General features: G+C 36.6%; 2 protein-coding genes across 5 annotated transcripts in view; one reads left to right on the top strand and one right to left on the bottom strand.

Annotated features, from left to right (window-relative positions):
- Positions 1 to 703: 703 nt before the first annotated feature.
- On the top strand, positions 704 to 7,025 carry tecrl2a (trans-2,3-enoyl-CoA reductase-like 2a). The gene is given in 13 exon segments (XM_059535039.1): positions 704 to 813; positions 2,649 to 2,699; positions 2,794 to 2,845; positions 3,981 to 4,025; positions 4,623 to 4,726; positions 4,798 to 4,913; positions 5,009 to 5,114; positions 5,313 to 5,385; positions 5,460 to 5,503; positions 5,657 to 5,714; positions 5,796 to 5,884; positions 5,975 to 6,020; positions 6,405 to 7,025. Coding segments are annotated over 13 exon segments (936 nt in total). The 5' UTR covers positions 704 to 789; the 3' UTR covers positions 6,533 to 7,025.
- Positions 7,026 to 7,060: 35 nt separating this feature from the next.
- LOC132124161 (retinal-specific phospholipid-transporting ATPase ABCA4-like) overlaps positions 7,061 to 22,844 on the bottom strand; it is a 30,561-nt gene continuing 14,777 nt past the window's right edge. Inside the window, exons 16-51 of one of the 4 annotated variants that reach the window (XM_059535034.1) lie at positions 22,075 to 22,296; positions 21,729 to 21,933; positions 21,568 to 21,648; positions 21,281 to 21,496; positions 19,120 to 19,297; positions 18,905 to 19,036; positions 18,671 to 18,810; positions 18,390 to 18,527; positions 17,335 to 17,519; positions 17,156 to 17,261; positions 16,866 to 17,089; positions 16,693 to 16,747; positions 16,482 to 16,556; positions 15,393 to 15,568; positions 15,148 to 15,272; positions 14,958 to 15,056; positions 14,684 to 14,873; positions 14,510 to 14,604; positions 14,391 to 14,423; positions 14,177 to 14,282; positions 13,985 to 14,059; positions 13,722 to 13,891; positions 13,445 to 13,622; positions 12,801 to 12,916; positions 12,422 to 12,569; positions 12,148 to 12,271; positions 11,743 to 11,872; positions 11,536 to 11,656; positions 11,390 to 11,452; positions 11,170 to 11,276; positions 9,925 to 10,066; positions 9,703 to 9,837; positions 9,521 to 9,624; positions 8,581 to 8,673; positions 8,204 to 8,453; positions 7,061 to 7,829 (exon numbers count right to left, since the gene is read on the bottom strand). In XM_059535034.1, coding sequence (XP_059391017.1) covers positions 7,713 to 7,829; positions 8,204 to 8,453; positions 8,581 to 8,673; positions 9,521 to 9,624; positions 9,703 to 9,837; positions 9,925 to 10,066; positions 11,170 to 11,276; positions 11,390 to 11,452; positions 11,536 to 11,656; positions 11,743 to 11,872; positions 12,148 to 12,271; positions 12,422 to 12,569; positions 12,801 to 12,916; positions 13,445 to 13,622; positions 13,722 to 13,891; positions 13,985 to 14,059; positions 14,177 to 14,282; positions 14,391 to 14,423; positions 14,510 to 14,604; positions 14,684 to 14,873; positions 14,958 to 15,056; positions 15,148 to 15,272; positions 15,393 to 15,568; positions 16,482 to 16,556; positions 16,693 to 16,747; positions 16,866 to 17,089; positions 17,156 to 17,261; positions 17,335 to 17,519; positions 18,390 to 18,527; positions 18,671 to 18,810; positions 18,905 to 19,036; positions 19,120 to 19,297; positions 21,281 to 21,496; positions 21,568 to 21,648; positions 21,729 to 21,933; positions 22,075 to 22,296 — 4,854 coding nt within the window. In that variant the 3' untranslated portion in view covers positions 7,061 to 7,712. The remainder of the gene's footprint in view (positions 7,830 to 8,203; positions 8,454 to 8,580; positions 8,674 to 9,520; positions 9,625 to 9,702; positions 9,838 to 9,924; positions 10,067 to 11,169; positions 11,277 to 11,389; positions 11,453 to 11,535; positions 11,657 to 11,742; positions 11,873 to 12,147; positions 12,272 to 12,421; positions 12,570 to 12,800; positions 12,917 to 13,444; positions 13,623 to 13,721; positions 13,892 to 13,984; positions 14,060 to 14,176; positions 14,283 to 14,390; positions 14,424 to 14,509; positions 14,605 to 14,683; positions 14,874 to 14,957; positions 15,057 to 15,147; positions 15,273 to 15,392; positions 15,569 to 16,481; positions 16,557 to 16,692; positions 16,748 to 16,865; positions 17,090 to 17,155; positions 17,262 to 17,334; positions 17,520 to 18,389; positions 18,528 to 18,670; positions 18,811 to 18,904; positions 19,037 to 19,119; positions 19,298 to 21,280; positions 21,497 to 21,567; positions 21,649 to 21,728; positions 21,934 to 22,074; positions 22,297 to 22,844) is intronic. The other 3 variants (XM_059535035.1, XM_059535036.1, XM_059535037.1) reach the window with 3 other exon arrangements.

Raw genomic sequence — 22,844 nt, 5'->3', positions numbered from 1 at the left:
ATTTCATTTTAAAAATCTAACACTGATAGTCATAAACTGCATAAATACTCATATGTATGAATATTCTTTCTAAACGAGAACTGATGAGCAGACAACCGACTGTTTTAAATCTACAGATTTAGTTTTTGCATCTGAATTAAAGAAGATCATATTTCTTGCTATATCTGACACAAAATGCTGTGACACGTTGATGTTAACCACCTTGCCAATATGGCTCCTTAATCTCAAGTTATAGACTATAGACTGCTGATTATGAATCCCAATCATTCATAGTAACAGCCCTTTAGATGACACAGGGGATCAAAACACTGCCCTGCTCTACATTTCACTCATTCATTTCAAGATGACTGAACATCACAACACATCCATGAGGGTGTTTTCTATTTTTAGCCCAGTGGACAGTGTAGGGCTTGCTTAGAAGCATTGATCTCCATTTGAACGAGCTCCAAACTGACTGATTGTTATTTACATTTCTAAAAAACAATCTTTAATCATCCATTCACAATTTTAGAGGCCTATAGACAAATCTAAGACAAGATTGCAGACCAAGCAGGTTTTAGAAGTGTATGTGCTCTCTTCAGTTAGAACGGGCAAGAGATTAAAAAGAGGGAAAGAAAAAAGACACAAAAAAAGCAGAGGCCGTAGGAGGGGGTGACTGTGGGAGGGGAGATGGAGAGTGACGGAGGAGGGTTAGAATGGAGAATTAACACTGCCATTACCACAGGACGGGACGGAGCAGCCTGACCAACTCTGTGGGACCTTACATTACGTCAGACGAGGGCCCCCGGAATGAGCAGAACAATATTTTTTGAGGTAAGGCATCAAGGCATTCATTTACAAGATTACATGTTTTCATACAAACTTTTAACTGTGGGTGTGGAGGGCAATCAATTGTGTTAAATATATATATATATATATATATATATATATACACACACACACACACACACACACACACACACACAAAGTATACACACTGTATTTCAAAACGTTATGAGTTGTCAGACCGTTGTTAGGCATTCTCATTAGGTTTAATCAAGATTATAATTTGAACAAATTCATGATCTAATCATGAAGATGAGTGACAGTAGAAGTGCTTACTATATGTTAAGCTAAATAAAAACAATCACAGCATGTTTTAAGTTTGCTGAAAATTTGTCATATCATCAGTTCCTCAAATTGGGTTTCATACTGTAAGAGCAAATTTGCTGTATGCCGGTTTGCTTTAATTTTGCACTTGCTGAACATAAACAAGTTCATATAATTCAGCACATAACCGACAGGCCTGTCATCTGTGGAGGATTGCTGACCTTCTCAGGCATTTCCACTGCCTACTGTAACACCACCAAAGACTGCTGTGATATTGATTAACACACACACTATATAATCTAACATAAACAACTTCAAAATGAAATGTTCAAAAATCAAACATTCAAATGTCCTAAACTGTTTTCTGTCATCAGGACGTAAACAAAGAACGAAAGAACTGAAAAAATCTTAAGCAAAGCAAAATCTTTCAGTGTAGATACAAAATGTTTTGAGCCTGGTACAGTCCTCATCATTACTGCTGTATTTACAGTACTGGGGGGATGGGTATAGCAGGGGCAGGACGTCCTGTCAATAGCACTCAGAAATTCAGAGAGTGCTTTTACTCTGTCTGAATGGAAGCAGGACAGGTTTATTGCATGGTGTTTATACATGTATATAATGGTAAGTCACATATATCACTTTATAAGAAATGTACAAATGTAAAATTTACATGCAATAGATAAATGCCTTTTCAACAAATACCTGGCATAAAAAGTGTAAGTTTAGAAAACTCCCTGTTGAATTTAGACAAGTGGATCAGCACCAGATGCAATGTGTGCAAGTAGGATCCCAGACATCCCCATCTGCAGAATAACCTCAACCACTGCACTGGGATTCGTTCTTTAAGCTGAGCATTAGGCTAAGCCTGTGTGTCCATTAGACGATTACTACACTAGCCAGCATAAGAGCAGTTTCAGGTTGACAGCTCTGCTGAACTCCACAGTATATAGTGCTTTCAAGGCAAATTGCAGCAGAGCCAACTCACAGCGCGTACTCTGTAGATCAACGCTGACGCCTTTTAATTAAGATTAAAAAGATCCGAGCACTGCAAACAGATGCATCCTTGGATTTCAGAGCTCAGACTGGTCAGAAACAGGCAATGGTAGAGGTTCAATGTATGTTTTGGGGATGATTGATGAAGTGAAAACAATGAGCTAAATGGGGACAGAGCTGTCAAAACAGAAGCTGTGATCAATATAAACAGACTCGACTGTGCCGTCCTCATTAGGTGCTCATGGGCGTCTCGGATACACTTGGAAACCTGTCAGCATGTTTTTTGCGATCACTCAAGCATGTTGTGAATTTTTCCTTAACTCCACTTATTTCCTATTAATTTGAAAACTATGTTAACAGCAAAAAGGATTGTATTCCCTTTCTCAGTTGTCAGTTTTGTGATGCATCTCTGAAGCAGAAAATTCTGAGAGAAGTGAAGGGAATGCTTCACCCTGAGGCCAGACCTTCAGTAAATTAACTTGATTTATGTTGACTGAATTAAAAAGTATATGCTTTGTAGTGTCTGTGCCGTGCGGCTATTGACTTCTAGGTCGAAATTTTTCTAGGTCGAAATACTGGACTCAAAAACCAAAGAACAGCTCTGTTTTATTGACAAGGTAAGCAGATTTTACATCTTACAATCAATGACTGTGACTGCTGCACTCGGCCAAAACTTAATGGTCAATTGTTTTATTTTCGTTTTTAATGCAGGTTGAACCCCATTCAAGCGTAGGTGACATTAAGAGTTTGTTTCATAAGTCATGTAAGTTTTACCCCACAATGGCTTTGTACTGTAATTTTACCTAGTCAACTATGAAATATTGGTCACATTTTTCCTCCGGTGATGTGCGTCCTGTTCAGCCTGTCAAGAGTAATATTGAAATAATGAGTGAATGACTCATAAACGAGTGCATGGATATTAAACAGGCCAACTGATTTGAGTTAAAATTGTTGTGTAATTTTACTTGTATATCCATCTTATTTTTCAACTTAAAATTATGCCGTTTTTTTTTTTTGTGAATGTGCAAGACTTCTGGTTAATTAGCCGCTGTAGGGAAATAATGAGAAGAATAACAACGTGCAGTAAACAGTAAAAATTTGCACTACAGTACATACCAGTGTGTTCATAATTAAGATTGTACATTAAAATAATATGGTAAGGCACACTAGTTTGTAATATCAAGCAGCAAAACAAGCTGTTTTGTACAGCTAAAAATACCTGGAAGTGACTTCGGAAGCCAAACACATTAAATTTACAGGAAAAACAAGGCGGATAGTAAAGTTTCCGCTAAAATAGTCAATTAACAGTGTTCAGAACATTCGACCTATAGCAACAAGATGAATACTGTAACAATACTAAAGTAATATTAATGCTTAAGTAATTTTCCGTAAAACTGATACCTTAGACACAAAATGGCGCCAATTGCGTTAAACGTTCTTTTCAGTGTCAGATGAAAAACCTGAAAGTAGCGCCGGTGTCATGAACAGACTGGTCTTATAGCGATTCTATTGGCTGAAAGGACTTTAAAGGGGTACTCTGTTTGGTACCTGATTGGTCTGCATGTTACCTGGATGAGCTGTGGACGAGTTTGCTATGGAAGTGACGGTTAATATGAGGAAATCTCTGACTCCTGCGATTGACCAATCATAATCAAGTATTCCATAGCTCACGTAGCTAATAATGAACAATACTTACTTAGTTTGAAATTATTTTGTAGAACAGGTATAAATAAATGTAACGCTTATCAAATGTTACTAGTTTAGTATAATGTTTGTGTCTATATTATTCTTGAATTTAGCATTTCATTTATCCTCAGTGTACTTTTATAACAGTGGGTTGTAGATCTTAATATCTGATACACAGTAATATTTGTATGATTTTTATTTCTCACTGTCAGATCCCAAATGGTACCCAGCTAGACAAGCCCTGAGGCTGGACCCCAGTGAGTATGAGAACCTCATAATACATTTGTGTTCAATCAAAATGTCCTAACTAGACCTTGAAAACATTTGACTTCTCTCTGGAGACGTATGCAGGACTTAGTCCGCTTGAACATCTTAAACTCCAACAGCCAGTGCATAGAACCCGTCCTTCTTTCATTTTTGTAATTTGTTACATTTGTCAAATTTTTTCGTGACAGTTTCAGTGTTACAGCTAAAATGTAAATCCTTGCTTTTTTCAGGAAAAGTGTCTTTTAAGATAACCAAGAAAATATTTAAGGACTTGTTTATTTACTCCATTTCCACCCATTGCTAAACCCACACACTGAATTGAGGGATATTATTCATCTGTGCTACTTCTGAAAACGAACCAGATGAAGACTTTGTAGAGAGGATGTTACACAAACATTGTGGATGTTCTCAGATGTGCCTGGATGTCTTGCTACCTCTTCTGAAGGCAGCATTTTTCAGGTTTCATAAAGCAAGATAAGTGCTACAGTATCTTCCGAGAGCTGCTTTGATTCAGCGGGACCCGAGCACTTACCTAAAACTTTAACTCTAACTATAACAAATCTAGTTCTTTTTCTTGTGGTTTTTAGAAGGAAAGGCATTGAGAAATGATGACCTGCTACAGAATCTGCCCGTCGGGACCTCAGCGATCTTGTATTTCAGAGACCTTGGCCCACAACTGGGATGGACGATGGCAAGTGATTTGCAAAATGTAATTCTGACAGCATCAAACATACAATCTTTAAAAACATCAATGATCTGCAGGTTTTTCTGGCGGAGTACATAGGTCCTCTTCTGATATATCTCCTCTTCTATTTCCGCGTCCCATACGTCTATAACCACAAATACACCCTCACCTCCAGCTCTCATCATGTGGTCAAGTACATTCTCCCAAAATTAACTTTTTTGTTCCATGGAAGATTTCCAATAACATGAGGATGAGTAAATTTTTTTTTTTTTTTAATTTTCTCTTCAGTCTGGCTTGTGCTTGTCACTCTTTCCACTATATCAAGAGGCTATTTGAAACAATCTTTGTGCATCGGTTTTCTAATGGCACAATGCCTCTCAGAGCCATTGTAAGGGTGAGTGTTTAGTGGACTGGTTTTCTACTGTGTCAATTAAACTGAAAAATTATTTGTCTAATTCAGAAAAACAGTAAAACAATTTAATACAGTACAGTTATTTTCTGAGCAATCAGACAAGCTGAACAATACTATTATGATTAGGAAAACTGCAAGTGTCGAATCCTCAAAGCTGAAGCTAATTCTCTGAATTCACAGAATTGTGCATATTATTGGGGTTTTGCAGCATGGTTAGCATACTACATCAACCATCCTCTCTACACACCACCATGTGAGTACCAGTGGAGACAAATCTTTTTAATAATCAATTTGATTATTATTTAAACTTATTTTTGTGTTTTACAGCATATGGAAAGACACAAGTCAAATATGCACTAATTATCTTTGTGGTATGTGATGTTTTTGGTTTAATAAACACAATACAGTACATATGTTACAGCGTCCAAAAATCTGGTACCACTAAAAATATAATATAACCTATTATGTTTGGACCACATTCTGTATTAAAGATAAATTAACGGTCATGATTGTTTGTATCCCAGTTATGTGAGGCAGGTAATTTTTCAATCCACTGGTCACTGAACAGTTTTAAATGTGAAGGTGGGTATACTATGTCAAATTTCTATGGCATTACTATAGATCAGGATACTTGCATATGACCCAATTTTTCATTGTTTAAAGGTGCAAAATGTCGTAGGTACCCAAATCCATCTTAAAACCCTTTTACGTGGCTATTCTTCTTTGTTTCATGTCCCAACTACACATATGAGGTAACAGCACCATTGTTATAATCTAATATATGACATTAAATCTGCTACCTCCAACCGGTCCTTCAACTCTATGCTTAAATTTGTCATCAGGTGGGTGCTTGGGTGGGCCTGTCCATCATGACCCAGTGTGTGCCAGGTGAGCAACTGCCATCAAACTTTGTGATTTTGATATATATATATATGTATATGTATAATGAGCTTCAAATATATGGTCATTTGAAAAAAAAAATATATATATATATTTAATTTTTATTTTTATATTTATATTTTTATATATATATTTTATATATATATATATATATATATATATTTTTTATATATATATATATATATATATATATATATATATATATATAAATTATAAATATATTAATAAGTGGTAAAGTTAGTTACATTTTTGTTACGTTTTTGATATTTTGTTTTATATTTTGATATATATATATTATTATTATTATTATAGAAAAAATTCAAATGTACTATATGTGAATTATTTTCAATTTCTTTTTTTTTTTTTTTGCAGTGGCTCTCTTCACATTTGTAGGTTTCATTCAAATGACCATCTGGGCCAACGGAAAACACAAAACTTACACCCGGGAGTTTAAGGACTACCCAAACCTCCGCATGCCAATCCTTCCTTTCATCCTCTGACATTTATATAAACCAACTTCAGGTCAAATCCAGAGATATTATGATTTCAGCTGAGAGAACTAGGACACATCTTAACAGCTGCATGTAAATATAGCCAATTTATGGCCCCCTCTGGGAGGGATTATGAAGTTAAATCCACTTTTCAACAATATCTGATGGTATCATGTAAGATGATGTTCGAACATTGTTGTATTTACAATGGTATGCCACTTGAGATTTTAAACAAGCAGATTTGTAAGAATTTAAGTTGACAAAATATTTTTTTGATTAATCATTTCCACAACTATCCATGTGCAATATACAGTACTCTACCTCTGTAAACCAACTACTTCAGCATGAAAGAAAAGTTTTTCTTAAACAGAGGAAAACACTGAGTTACATTAATTGGCTACAATATTTATAAAAAATATATATATTTATATGAAAATACTGAACTTTTGGTGTCAAATTTAAATAATTTGTTTTAACTGAAATCTCATTAACTGGTTCAAATGGTTCTAAAAAAAAAAACAATCTCAAGTGATACTATTTAATAAATATCTCCAGATTTTGTTTATGGCGAGGTTATTGCATTCCCTCTTGACAAAGTGACAGTGAGCAAGAACATTTTTAATAGTATTTTTGGGGGTATCTTTACAAGCAAGCAAGAAAAAAAGAAAAATCTAAAGCAAAATCAACTTTGTACCATTCCTTGCTACAGGCTATTTCTAGTGAACAAATTACAAAATTCTACATTTAACATCTGGTTTAATTACAACTTGTGTTGTTTGTATGCTACACTTTTCTAACTTGGCAAGAATTATTAAAACATTGACTTGCAATGCATCACAATGCAATATGCATTTCAATGGCAATAGCCTTTGCAATAAAATCTACTGCATCATTTGATTTGGTTTAAAAACAAAAGTATTTGTATAAAAGTGACATTGACATAATAAAGTGCTACAGTATTCATAACTTAGTCCAGTTCTATTTGTGTTTTGTTGTGTTTTGGTTGCATTTGTATATATATATTAAAAAAAAGGCCAAGCGAAGAAAGTGTGTAAAGCCGTTACTGCTTAAACACTCAAAAGTTTCAAATTGAGTGTTTGGTAAAGAAGAAAGAAAATCATTTCCCCCTTTTTATGACTCTTTTGTGTGCCCTGCCAGATGACTTCAATTGACCTGCTCAGTGAAGATTTTAGGCTTTCGTTTTCGCTGGAAAGACTCTCATGTCCCGCCGGGCGCCGGCTGCCCTTGGGTGCAACACAATGGCATCATCTTCTCCGGATTGCTGGTTTACAAAATTCACAAACACCTACAGGGAGTGAAACAAAGAGAGCAGACTACATAAAGAACCAAACTGCCCTCGTTCCAGTGCATTTGTCACATGCAGGCTTGGAAACAAATGGTGGCGGTCACAAGATGGATGAATGCTTGTGGCAATCTGACCCTGAACTTGACTGTTGTATTCTGTGCTTGTCTAGTTTGGGATATCGGGTCCCAGAAGGAAGACAGTACCATAAAAAATACTGCTACACCTTATAATAGTTCTCCCTGTTTTGGAATACATAAAGGGAGTCGTACATTTTCCAAGCTTTAATGTATTGCATAAGGAGATGCTGACAAATATTTAAAAATCTAAATGGTACAGGTTGATCTACTGTAGGCCAGCAGGGTCATATGAAATACCTGGTCCAGTGTTGTCTGGGACACTGAGTAATCTTCGATATTCAGCATTTCTTTGTTGGCCGAGACTAGCTGGAAGATTTTGGCCAGAGAGGAAGAAGCGATCTCATACTGTAGAGTATTATAGTGTTTCTCCCTCTGAATGCAGCCTGGAAATGTGCTCTCCATAAACACTTCGGCCGGATTCAGATCTGGTACAGTGCCCGCTTTGGCTGCTCTGATTTTCATGGTGACCACATATCCATCACCAAATCTGCAGGGAAAACATTATAAGAGATGTTCAGAGAATAGAGATGCAAATACAAAATATTTGGCACTGTGGAAAATCTGTGCAACTGGACATTTTTTATGTGAACATAAGTGAAAATTTGTGATTGTACTTGTATTTGAGGTGCTGGATTGTGCCAAGACACTTGAATGTTCCGTTCACCATGATGGCCAGTCGTGTGCAGAGAGCTTCACATTCCTCCATGCTGTTCATAAAATAAAAAAAACATACACACAAACACTATTTACTTATCATGCTTAAAAAAAAATAATTATAATAAAAAACTACTTAAAAAAAACGACTTAACTTTAATTAAATCAGCATTCATTTAGTTTTTGTAATGTGTCATGTTTTCAATTGAAAATATACTGAACTTGAAATTATGTATAGAGGGACTGTAGCTTGATTTGATAGGGTGGTAAAAATAGGCTATCATATAATCGGCTCTTATTTTTCACCAACAAAAGATTTATAAAAAAAAAAAAATTAAATGACACTCTAAATTGTGCACAATATCACCAAATATATCAAGTAAATACAGCCAAATTTATCCCTATAGAAACGAGCTGACATAAACACTTATTCTAAAAGTGAAAATAAAATAAAAAGTTTTTCACTCAATGTTAATGTGTATGTTTCCAGTTTCTGCCACAGGAAAAACTAATTAAAAAGGTAATTGTTAATTTATCTCTAAATTCTGGCAATATAACTCATAACTCCTCACTTTTTTCTCGCGATTGCGAGAAAAAAGTCAGAATTGTGTGATAAAAAGTCACAATTATCTTTTTATTTTGTGGTGGAAACAAACAAAAAAAACTGCCAGATGTAAAATCAGAATTCAGATGAAAAAGTCAGAATTGAGAAGTTAGAATTCTGGGTTTATATCTTCCAATTCTATTTTTTTTTTCTCAGACGTCTGTGGGAACTGTAAGATAAAAAATTTAAGATTACCTTATTGTTTTATTATGTGGCTGAAACAGGCTTCCATAGGTTAGTATATAGTATTTATAATTAGCGGTATATAAAATTCACGTGTTTTGACGTGTTCTTGCCTGTGTGATGAAAGGACCACTGCCCTTCCACCCTGAATCACACTCATGATGGAGTTCCAGAGGAACCTCCGAGAGTGAGGATCCATTCCTGTAGTTGGCTCATCCTGGCACATGAAAAAAAAAAGCGTACTAGTAACAATCCTTATCTTATTCTGAGATAAATCGCACAGAAAGGCCCTTACTAGCAGCAGAAGAGCTGGACAGCCAATCATTGCAATAGCTGTCGCAAGTTTACGCTTGTTCCCACCACTGTATGTGCCGGCAGTGCAGCCTGCATACTCAAAGAAACCCAGTTTCTGAATTCCCCATTCAGCCACCTGCATCAAAGAGAGATAGTGGTCTCTGTCAGAAATCCTCAGAGAGAAAGAAATAAGAAGAGATTAGAAAGTGGAATATGGTCTCACTCTGCTGATCTCGGATTCCGGGACTCCTCTGAGCCGAGCGTATAAGTGCAGATGCTCTCTTCCTGTTAGAAGATCATCTATGGCATCAAACTGAGGGCAGTAGCCCATGTTCTGGTGCACATCCAAAATGTTGGTAAGAATGCTGGAGCATCACAAGAAATCAACCAATTTAATGACAAAAAAAAATGTGATGAAATTAAAATAAGTGGAAAGTGTGAAATTTGCTACATTGGTAGCAATACCAAACAAAACAGTAAAAATAGCAATGGTTTTCTCCTAAAAATTCCTACTGGGGTGTTGCTGTGGTGTTTCTGTGCAGTTGCTAGGGAGTAATGAGTGGTTAGTGTTTTGCGCTATGCAGTTGCTAGGCTCTTCTAGGCGATTGCTATAGGGTAAAAATAACAGTTGTTTCAAACAGTTTGCTGCACAGTCTTCCTGCCCCTTTAACCCCATACACTTTGGACAAAGTCCAATCAAACAGGTAGTCTCAACCCAAACTCAAACTATAAAGTTCTCAGTATAACAGTTGTGTTTAGGAAGTAAAAATCCCATTTATTTTCTCCTTAGTGAAATGGATTTGTTAAGACTATGTTGCTACCTAACTGATGGGATATTCGTTTTTATTCATGTTTGTAGTCCTGAACCGAATAATCTGTCAAAGCGCAATGGATTGTGGGTAATATTAGCTATCAGAGTGTGCACGGATCCACACTTCAAAAATCTACCTGAAATAGTAGACCATCTGGGGACTTCTGGCATACACTTTTTAGGATTAAATGCTTTGGGACACACTTGTTTTAATCTCACATACTATTTAGGATGGATAGAATGAACACAGGGTCAGTTCCCTTATGCTTTCAAAATACTTTGTCTGAATTCCCAGTCATTTTTGCTGCAAATCAAAGTTGTTAATGTTGGTATTCAACATTGGTTAGTTTGGTTCATGTCTTATAACTTTTCAAAATCCCCATGATAGAAAAAATAAATAAATAAATACTTCCAGAACCAACACCATTGAAAAAGTAGATGGGCACTGTTGCACTCTACTCGTTGAACCAAAAAGTGCCTCAGTGCAAATTCTTCAGTTCTACCTAATTAGATAAAATGTTTGTTAGCCAGATAGCTAACTGGGTAGCTAGCACTGCTGTTTGTGCAAACTACCAAAACACTTGCTGAGGAGAAAATCTTCACTAAAGATCTATCGTAACAGTAATATCTTAACAGTGCTGTGTTAGCAAAACAAACCTGTAACCAGACACAACAGCTTCCCCTGAAGTGACATCAATGTCTCCTGTCAGCATTTTGAATGTGGTAGTTTTCCCAGCACCATTCACACCCAAAAGTCCAAAGCACTGTGAAACGGGAAAAGAGTTCACACAAAGCTCAGAAGCCAGAAATCAGAATGGTGCTAAAGTCAAAGCTCAAGGTGTTCTTAACACAAAGACCAAATGTCTCCATTGATTACCTGTCCTGGTGTCACTCCTACACATATCCTGTCAACCGCCGGCCTGATTGTTCCAGTATATGTCTATAAAGAGAAAAAACACACTCATGATCTCTACTGTGTGAAACATTACACATCGTGCACCAGTATAAAGTGGACAGACTTGCCTTTGATAGGTCTTTTATCTGAAGGATGTCACTAGAGCTTCTTCCTTTGTAAATCCTCTCTCTCTCTTTGGCCACATCCACATCTTCATCAGTTTCTGGCGGCTTCTTTAGATCTGACATCCTGTAGAAAGAGACAGCATACTGTGTCTGTATGTTGGGATGCAACATTTCTACTGGAGTGACTCTTTTGAATGTATTTCTTCTCACCAGTGGTCCAGGAAGAATCGGTACTGTATCAGAACGTTCAGGATGAAATAGACAAACCCTTCTATCGCCATGAATGTCACATTCTTTCCCACAAAGTCCCAACTGAAGGGATCCAAAATGAAGTCCTCACCTGAGACATCCATAAGAAGTTTCACCAACATTTAAATTATTAGAATTATATAAACTATATAGCTATATATAATATAATGGTAATGCCTGAGTCTGATCTATTTGGTTATCAAAAATAATTGTTGCTTTGAACTGCCAACAGATGTTATATTTCCATCATGCTGACATATAGATTAAAGCTCAGTGACTTTTATGCCAGGGGCCAGGTTAGGGTTGGTCGCAACAGCCTCAATACAACCGACTGAAGTGCGAGGTGGGAACAGGAGCAGGACTCACCAAAGCGTGCATACACGTCCATCACGGCCTGGTTCATCGCCATGTCAATGAGCCCGCGGCCCAAACAGAAGTGAGGAAATACAAGTAGAGCTTTCTTCAGCACCTGGTTACACTTATACAGAGCCTGCAAAAGTAGAGACAGATGGAGGATGAAATGTCAGCTTTACACTTCAACTTTTGGCCTTCTAAAATTCTAATTATGATATTAGTGGAAATTGGGATTAGTGGAAAATGTACACTACTGTACAATAAAATGAAGGCTGGAATGTTTTACCTCTGTACTGTCAAACAGGTCTAATATGAACGTGATTGCACTGCTGTTGATGCCAATGAAGAGGTTGATGCAGGACAGAGAGACGTACGCTGTGCTTGGCACGTTAAATACATAAGACATCGGATACATCATGGGAGTCACCGACCAACTATTTCATAAGAAAAAAGACTTATTAGAATATGTTAACATTTTCAAACCTTTCAGTGGGGTCTACTACTTATGAACCTTCATCTCTCAGGCCGGTATTTACTGCTACAGCTACTGACACTTTTAGATTTTGACCCACATATCTAATAAGACAGACTTAAATATATCTTGAAATGCCGTTCTACCAGAAGAAATGTAAAAGGATCAATGAAAGATGAAATTTTTCAATTACCCATAAAGCATCAGCAGAGCTATCAGGGCTTGCAAGTTGCCAGGCGAGGTGTAGCATTTTTTGTCAAATGCAATAAAAATCCCCACAATCATCGCTGCACTGAGAGCATAGTTTATCTGAAATAACAGGACAACATCAAAACTGAATTAACAGACCATTCCAGAGAACATAAAACAATGCTATAGAATAAACACACTTATTATTCACTATAAAGGCACTTACTGGTCAAAATAACATGCTTCTGGTTTATTAGTTATTATTATTACTTAAAGAGATTCTATTTTCCAGCTGGCTAACATAGGTTTTGTTGAAAGTTCAAAAATGATTTGTGATAGTCTAAAAAAAAAAAAAAACAGAAAAACTAAACCAATCAATAATGTTTTGCATCGTATCTATTTTTTAGCATAGCGTGCTCATAAATGTGACATGACATTTCTAGATGTATAATTTACCGTTTGTTGCATATTTTCATTGTGTAAAGAAAAATATAATGTAAAAACTAACACATTTTTGTCATAATTAAAATTAAAGAACAAAAGAAATGGTACATAACATAACACTTAATAAAAATGTAAATATTTATACTATATATACTGATAACAAAATTGACTAAAAATGTAATCGTAGGACGCCTTTATACTGACCATGTCCCAAAAGAAGTTAGCGATCCAGTACACCAGAGGACTGACCCCACTCACAAACTGCAGGTGTTTGGCCTGCGTCACTCTCTCCTGGATCAGATACAGCACAAAACTGGCAGGTACGAAGGACATTGCAAAAATCACACAGATTGCGACCACTGCATCCACTGAGGTAGTCAGTCTGAGAGAAAGAATGGGTGAACAATAAAGATATTTTACATGCATAAAAGGTAGACTGAAGTAAAACAACTGTGTGAAGTACTGTCAGGATTCCACTCACACTGTGACCTCCGACAGCTGTTCCTTGGTCAGGTTTACTGGATGATTGATGACTGTGATGCCATACTCATTTAAATCGGCTCCAGCGGGCAGGTTGGCTCGAAGGATGCCGTTATTTGCCACGTTCATGAAGGCCACCATAGCGTGCCAGCCTTTGTTATTGAACCACACCTAGAGGAGATAACAAATGGGTTATTTATCTTAAATTGGGATGAGCCGAGCTTAATAAACTGCGACAGAAAGTGAAGCTGAAAGGAATCACACCTTGACATTGTTTTCAGTTTCCATATATCTCAAGAAAGTCCCAAACTCCTGCAGAGTAAGCTTTGAGTATCTTCCCTGCAAATGATCACAACAGTTAGTCTTTTAATTATATTAGAAAAACTAAAAGCAATTTCCATTCAATAGTTTGCTTTGATTACATCAATTTACAATGAAAACAATCAGAAAATGTACCCCTGTAACATTAAGCAGACGTCCTAACTGAGCAGCTGCATCCTGGACAGTTTTAGGATCCACATCAAGAACAGGAAGTCGCCCTCCAACAGAAATGCCACCATACCTGAAAAAAAGATGCTGTCATTCTTCAACATATTTAGACCACAGAATGCACAGATTTGTTCTCTAAGTGTCCACTAGAGGGAGTAATTGTATTTTTTGTCACCCATACCTTTGTTCATTCACCCAGTACTTGCTCTTCAAGCTGTACAACAAAAACACAAAAAAGATGAATTCCTGGAAACATAAGAGCAAGTTAATGGATGACTAGTCACAAATGCGCCATAATACCTTGTCCGCATTAAGTTTGGGTAGGTCTTCACCAAATAATCAGAGATGTTCCTGCAAGTCAAATCCATCAACACGTCACCAGTGGATTGAATCCTCTGAAATGCAGGAAACACTATATCACTATACATAATATTAAAGACTTTATATTGTTGTATCCATAACTGAGAGACAAACCTGGGGAGGAGGAAGACCTCCAGCACCTTCTGGACACACAGGTAACATGGTGAGTTTGTTGGGTGTGCTGCACTGGCAGCTGGGAGATGGACTAATGTCCGTCCAGTCTGGGTTACCCAACATCTCAATGAAAGCTGGGTTCACCAGGGGCATCTCCCACTCTGTAGTTATGTTATTACATGGATAGTTTCTGTGGAAAGCAAGAATGGACATGGTAACCAGGACAAACACCTCTGGAGATTCATGTATATCATTAGAACGCATGTGCACGTACTCTAGAGGTTCATCCAACATACAGCGAGTCCCAAATCCAGGTCTGTTTAGAAGAACCTCGCCAAAATACCTCATATCTGGGCTTTGAATCTGTTCATTGCTGGAAAAAATAGTAATAAAAAGACTGTTTTAACTGCTTAGTTAACTATTCAGTAAATATTCAATTGGGTTCCAATGTAAATATACTCTACCTAAAGAAGGTGAACTGTCGGCCATACATCCATGGGCTTAAAGTAAGACTGGGGTATTCGCCGAATGGAGGAACAATCAGCGTAAACATCAGAGAAACAAGGACAAAACTAGCAGGCAACACTATCTGAGGAAGAGAATATCAGCAGGCACCATTAAAAACTCAATTTTTTCAACCAAATCCTAGGGGCTTCATTACTGATGCTACAAAAGCAACAAGTTTACAAAGCAATACTGTTATTTTGACCTGGGCGAGGAAGTCTTTGCCAGATCGTGTGGTGTGATGGAACCTCTTAATGAGAAGAGCAAAAAACTGTTTCAAGACAAGAAAGATTCCCTTCACTTGATAGAATCCTCTGCCGTCTCTGCTGGGTGAATTTCCAGAGCTAGACTGGCCATTAGCATACACCGCCCGGTCTGTATCTGCAAACAAGATCAATGCAGTCAAAATCTAGATCCAAATTATTTGTTGAATTATTTCTATAATGTTTTGGTCAACTAATAAGAAATTTCCAGTGAGACCAGGAGGCTTTTGTAGTATAATGCTAGTACAAGTTAAATAAAAGCATATAGACAAAACGTAAAAAACAAACAAAAAAAAACATTTATTTACACTTTTACTTATAGAATATAAGTAAATATATATATATATATATATATATATATATATATATATATATATATATATATATATATATATATATATATATATATAAATATATATATATAAAGCTGACACAGAGGGCACTAACTACCATTATTCAAGCAACCACAGTTATTTATTTATAAAATATCTCAAAAAGTTCAAATATGATTTGACAAGTTACCATAATAGTCCTGGGTGACATACTGTATCATTCTAGAATACATTTTTTTAAATGACTATTTTTTACCATTAAAACATAACTATAGCTGTAACTATAAAAAGCAAGCTTAACCCCTTGACGCATTAATTTTTAAAATATATATATATTTTTTTTTTTTTATAACTACAATGTTTCCCAATAATTTATAGGAACAAAATCATCAATTGGACAGATTTGTAATTCTCAATCTTTACAAATCTGTAAAGTTACACATCTGTCCAATGGATGATTTTGACATACATCTTGAATTTATTTTGTGAAATACATATATTTTGTATTAAAAAAAAAAGCAAATAGCACTTCATGTGACAAAGGGTTAACTGGAATCATATGCACTATTTAGCATAGTGTCTAGCGGTATGTTTGAGAACATCTCTCTGTTTTTTCTTTTAACTCTGTGTTGTGTTTTAGCAGGCAGCCTTAGCTAGGATGAAGCATTATACGCCTGACAGTCTAATATTAGTCATCACCTTCTTCTATATTCACTTTCACTGTGTTCTCTCTATAGACACTCGCAAGAGATTTCTGTTGCAGAACTCTGATGTCTAAGGGGTTCAACCACAAAAACAGACATCATAATCACAACATACAACACTCACAAGATCTATAAACTGACACATATACACAATATCCGCATGACTGAGATTGAATGACATCTACTGTATTAGGCTGAAATCTTACTAGACGTAGCATTGATGTGAGCAGCCTCTCCATCAGCTGTGACTTTCAGAAATATCTTCAGGACACAAAAGAGACAAAATTAGATTTTAACGTGTTGTACAAAGTAAGATTATGGTGCTTTGTGCAATGCAATGCAATAAAATAAAATGCAGTAAAATGCAATAAAAAAAAACCTCCTCCAGTGAAGTGTCTGACACTCCAAAGCTGCTCAGCCCCATGTTTGCCAGCGTCTCCTCTAGCTCTCTGAACAGGCTGGCGTAAGAACCATGTTTGAAGCCCCGGCTGGGCAATAGAAATGTGAGCTCCTGCCCTATGACCTCTATAAGCCTGGCCTCTGGGACGTGATGATGGACAAGGGCTGTGATGCTTTTAATCTCCCCTGAGAGAGTGAGATTACCTTAATTATGATCACTGCAGTTAGATTACACTGATCTAATATAAACATACTATATGAATGTTTTACCTTCCATCTGTCTTTCTGTGACTCTGGGCTGCTCTGTAGTGCTCTCTTTAAATTTGGTACAGGGTGAGCACTTACAGGAGCAGTCTTCTGTACAGTCACACTGACCCTGTAAGAATCAGAGCAACCTTGTGAGTCTAGCTGCCTTATATACTCTTTGTAATAGACGGTTAAAGTCTCACCTCCTTTGTGGACGGCTGCTCTTTAATGCGCCGCACCAGAGTGAGGTAGAAACCAGCGCCCAGGCAGTTCTTCAGGAAGAGAGGAGAGCCGCAGCAGTACAGACGACCCTGAGAGATGATGGCCACACGGTCACTGAGCAGGTCAGCTTCATCCATGTGATGTGTGGACAAGATCACCGTACGACCTAAATGACACACACCAGATACACACACTTTTAGACCTTTACTTAAGAGTAGAAATGTATAGAATAAAGATACATTTAAATTAAATTGAAATAAATTTATGCATTTAGCAGACGCTTTTATCCAAAGCAACTTACAGTGCATTCAGGCTAACAGTTTTTACCTAACATGTTCCCTGGGAAACAAACCCACAACCTTGCGCTGCTAACGCAGTGTTCTACCACTTGAGCCACAGGAAGATTTTAATGGGGCTTACATTTTTTAATATAAAAAGATGTTAGAAGATATTACATTTTACAGGGATGGATGATGATTTAGTCTTAGAAGAATAAGATTTAGCCAATTTCATTGATGGATGGACGGATGAATTGATGGATAATAAATATATAACAAATATTTAATCTCTAAAAAATGAAAATAATAAATACATAAAATAAAGACAAATCAACAGAACATACTAAATATAAAAAATACTAAATAACAGCAATTGCATATATGGATGATCTAAATATCTATTTTTAAGCAATATATAATATAGAAATTCATGAAATTCATATATATATATAAATCAAATTATTAGACAGATATATGGATGGATATATATAATATATGAAAAAAAAAATAAAGACAAAAAAATAAATAGAATAAACTAAATATATTAAATATATATAAAAAATAAAACTACTTACATTTGTGGATGTAATATATATATATATATATATATATATATATATATATATATATATATATATATATATATATATATACACTAAAATGTATCATACTCATATATATATTAAATATACTAGAAAATAAAGAAATGGATGGTAGTGGAGAAATATGATTTATCCACATTTCCTAGGAGTGCATACCAGCACGGTATTTCAGCAGAAGGTCCCAGATGGAGCGTCTGGAATATGGATCCACTCCTGATGTGGGTTCATCCAGAAACACCACTTTAGCCCCACCAACAAAAGCCATGGCAACAGAAAGCTTCCTTTGCATACCACCTACATAAGAAGACAATTTCCTCTTGACATTTCTTACAAATCTCAATTAGTTCAGTCCGCTTACTGTCAAGTTTAGCAGAATAAACTAAACTGAGACTGTTCTGCACAGGAAGGAATTGTTATAAAGATATTAATGATCTAACCTGACAGGTTTTGTGCCTCCTCGTTCCTCTTGTGAGGGAGACCAAGATCTTCCAGCATATTTTCCACCTCTAGCTGGGCCTCAGGTAATGGACGACCCTTCAGCAGAGAGTAAAACAAGATGTGCTCTGCTACCGTCATACTGCAGTAGAAAGAGAGATCAAAACAAATCAGCATTCTGACAGATTTTACTTTAGCAGGTGTATCAACATCCTTCAAAGTGAAATCACACGAACTGGTGAAAGATGATGTTATGTTGGGGGCACATTCCCAGAGATTTACGAATGGCATCCATGTCGGTTCGGATGTCTTTCCCATAAACATACGCTGTGCCAGAGGTGGGAGGGAACATGCCGGTGAGAACAGACCTGTGGGAGAGAGGAGAAAACTTCCATATATAACATTCACATAAACAAATAAAGATCCATTTCACTGGGATTTGGATACATACATAGTAGTGGTTTTTCCTGCACCGTTGTGGCCAAGGAAGGCAGTGATCTGACCCTCATAGAAGGTAATACTCAGACCATCCACAGCAGGTCTACAACTGCCGCTGAACATCTTATACAGGTTCTCCACACAAACTCCAACCACCAAACCTGATGGCTCAGACTCGAAAAAGAGCCTCCCTGGAGACAAGAATCAGAGATTTAAAAGATATTAAGATATTAGATGTTATACAGAATGTTATACAAAAGACATCTGAGATCCTTATATATATATACACACATTACATTACATTTATTCATTTAGCAGACGCTTTTATCCAATGCGACTTACAGATGAGGACAGTGGAAGCAATCAAAAGCAACAAAAAGAGCAATAATATATAAGTGCTATAACAAGTCTCAGTTAGGTTAACACAGTACACCTAGCATGGGATTTTAAATAATATAATAAAAAAAAAGAAAAAAAAAAAAGAAAACCGATAGAATAAAAAAAGAATAGAGCAAGCTAGTGTTAGAGATCTTTTCACATACACACACACACACACATACAACTGCATAATAAATGAAAAGAAAATAGAATATAAAAAGATTAGAAAGGTAGTTCGATTTTTTTAAAGAATAGAATTAGAATAGTGAGTGTTAAAGAGGGTCAAATAAAGATGGAAAAGATGTGTTTTAAGCCGATTCTTGAAGATGGCTAAGGACTCAGCTGCTCGGTCCAGCCTGGACAGAACAAGAGCTTGAACAAGGAGTTGTGCAGCATGTTCCGAAAGAAAGGGCTTGATCTTCTTTATATCTTATATATATATATATATATATATATATATATATATATATATATGTAAAATAAAATAATTAAAATTAAATAAATATGAATACAAAAAAAAACCTTAAGTAACTGTTTTCTTGATTGAAACCATAGTCCATTTTTGTTAGGAAACAGTGTGTCACTGATTCGTGAGTTGAAAGGAATGTCATTGTCACAGTGATGGAATAAACATCTCTAATGTCTCTAATATCCATTAACCAACAATAAGACAAACAGAAACCAGCATTCCAACCTGCCAGCCAAGCAAACAGACACAAGGCCGCCGGCTTCCCACAAAGGGCACAGACAGAAGTGTGTTTGTGCATCATGTGTGATTATACTAATGTACACGTGTGCTCGTGCACACATACCTGGCGCCACCTTATACAGTGTGCTTGAACTTAAGACAGAGCGCTGGCAAGTGTTGATGGATAACGCCAGTGAAACTAAGACTGCAGTAATTATTCCCATGGGGCTCCATCAGTTCAAAGCCAAAGAAACCTGCTGGATGCCTGCGCTCTAGTCAAGCAGATAAGCCTGGTTAGCTCTCCGAATACATCTGATGGGATCTTTTCCAGGAGTAAGAAGAGAAACAACACCTTCCTGTTTGTTGAAATAGGTTCCTTGACAAAATACTGTTGAATTAGAGGTTTCCCCTGAAATTAAAGTCCACTGAATCACTGCCATTTCAAGAGAAATATTCTCCTACTTCACCCACAATATATATGAATTTACAAGTAAAGTAAATGAGTCTGATTTCCCCAAAGGTGTTTTTCCTCCATTTCTGTCACATGATTGACTTTTGGTTCCTTGCCAGTCTCCTCTGGATTACTTAAGGTTATTGATTTGACGGCACTGGCAATATCAGATTGAGCTGAATAATGACGCTATTGTCTTTTGTAGAGCTGCTTAATATCTGAATCAGATTAGTTTCATAATTGATTCGTTTTGCAACATCAACAGTTAATTTAACATTTTACTTGCTTGAACTGAACAGAATTTGGATTTGGCTCATGAGGTGATGAAGTTTGCATCTCTGATTCTGTTGTTTTCCTGTTTATTACTGTGGAGCTGCTTTGTAACACTATATACTGTAAATAAAGGTGCCAGACCTGACTTGATATACATGTAGCAGTTTCATGCTGAAAAAAAATGCAAAAACCAGCTGGTTTGCACATTTAAAATGGTCTCCCAGTCTGACTAAACTGGTGTTCAGCTGGTCAGTTTATATGGATTAGCTGACCTAGACTTCATCAAACCAGGCTAACTAGGCCTGAGGAACAAGATAAGACCAGCAAACTCCCTTGGGCTAGTTTAAGTTGTTTTTGTTCTTTTCAGTAGCATTTACAAATCACCTGATGGGTCTGTGCTCATGCTTTTGTTGGTCGTCTCCTCTTCATCAAGCCTCTTTTGTTTTTTCTCTTTCTCTAGTTTCTCCCGTATGTCTTCATGTTTGCAGGACCCTTGTGGCTCTGGAGATTTTTCGGGTGCTATGTGGCTCTTGGCCTGGTCATCAGAGTGATTCACCAGATTATCAAAAGCAGGTTTGTCCATTGCTGGCTTTCCAGGAACTGTGTAAAGAAAGATATGTTGATCAAAAAAGCTCATGCCGTCACTTATAATAAGACAAAAAGTCACTCACCCTGTTTTAGAGGCTCAGGTCGGTTGAACCAATAAGAAGGCTGGATTGGAAAGTAAAAAGGCCGACCAATACCATACTGCCCTGATGATAAACACAAGTTATGTCACTTATGATCCACTTCAATTTTATTATCAAATAAACCTGAATATACAGTAGTTTACCTGGGAAGACATTATCGAGGTACCATGCAAGAACACCATAAAGTACTGTATCCACTGCCATCATGATAATTGAGATGAAGAAGGAGAACTCATCCCCCTCGAAAAGGCTGGTCTGGATGTTATCCCACTGTAGACCAAGACCTTGCTCCTCGTAACGGGATAGGTACTCCGTCCCAAAGCCAAAAGCCACCTGGGACATCAGACTCTGAATCACAATAAACAATCTTTAATGCAGAATATCACACAGTTAGAGTTTTCTCAGTGAAAGAGAGCATTATCAAATTTATAATGTATATTGTATATTATTTGTTCAGATTCTATAGGGGAGTGTTATCATGTGACATACCGCCATGATTTTCATATCTTTGGTGATGCGGTCCTGCCAGGTGAAGCAGACGATATGCGGCAGGTACAAAGTGAAGAAAATTATTCCACTGCAGGCTGCCGCCAGGTTAGCCTTATTGAAAAAAACGCTTATAAGGAAGCACTGCATGATGGTTGCTGTGGTGAAAGTAAGCAGGAATAGGAAGAGGATGATAGGATTGCTGTACTTCAGCACTTTTCCTCCCTGTGAGAAAACAATGATGTTCTTTAATATTCAAGTACAAGTATTTTTTTTTAACAGTGTTGGCTTATTGACAAAGCCGCATACTGATCTACTATTTTAGATTACTCTTCTGCTGAACATGCTAAAAACATGCTAGTTTTAATGCTAGCCAATTAAAACATGGGCTAAAACATGTTAGCATTGTGTTAAGACAAGCTAGCAATGTGCTTAAAGTTGTTATTAATGAGCTGAAACATGCGAATATAAGCGAACATCATCTCAAAACATGTTTAAAACATGTTAGCAACATGCTAAAGCATGTTAGCCATATATTAAAACAATTCTGGAAACATGTAAAATCAAGTTATTGCTAGCTGTTTTTTCTTACTCCTGCTATATAATCATCAAACTTTACATTTCAGAAAAAAAATGTCAAGCTAGCTTCAAAGTTTGTCCTAGTTTATTATTGTGATAGCAAAGCTGAATCTTCAGCATCAAATCTTCATTCATATATCATTCTGATTTGCTGCTCAATAAACATTTCTTGTTATTATTAGTGTTGAAAACAG

This window comes from Carassius carassius, chromosome 42, assembly GCF_963082965.1.
Source record: "Carassius carassius chromosome 42, fCarCar2.1, whole genome shotgun sequence".
Classification (NCBI taxonomy): domain Eukaryota; kingdom Metazoa; phylum Chordata; class Actinopteri; order Cypriniformes; family Cyprinidae; genus Carassius; species Carassius carassius.
This window is presented reverse-complemented; position numbering and strand designations above follow the sequence as displayed.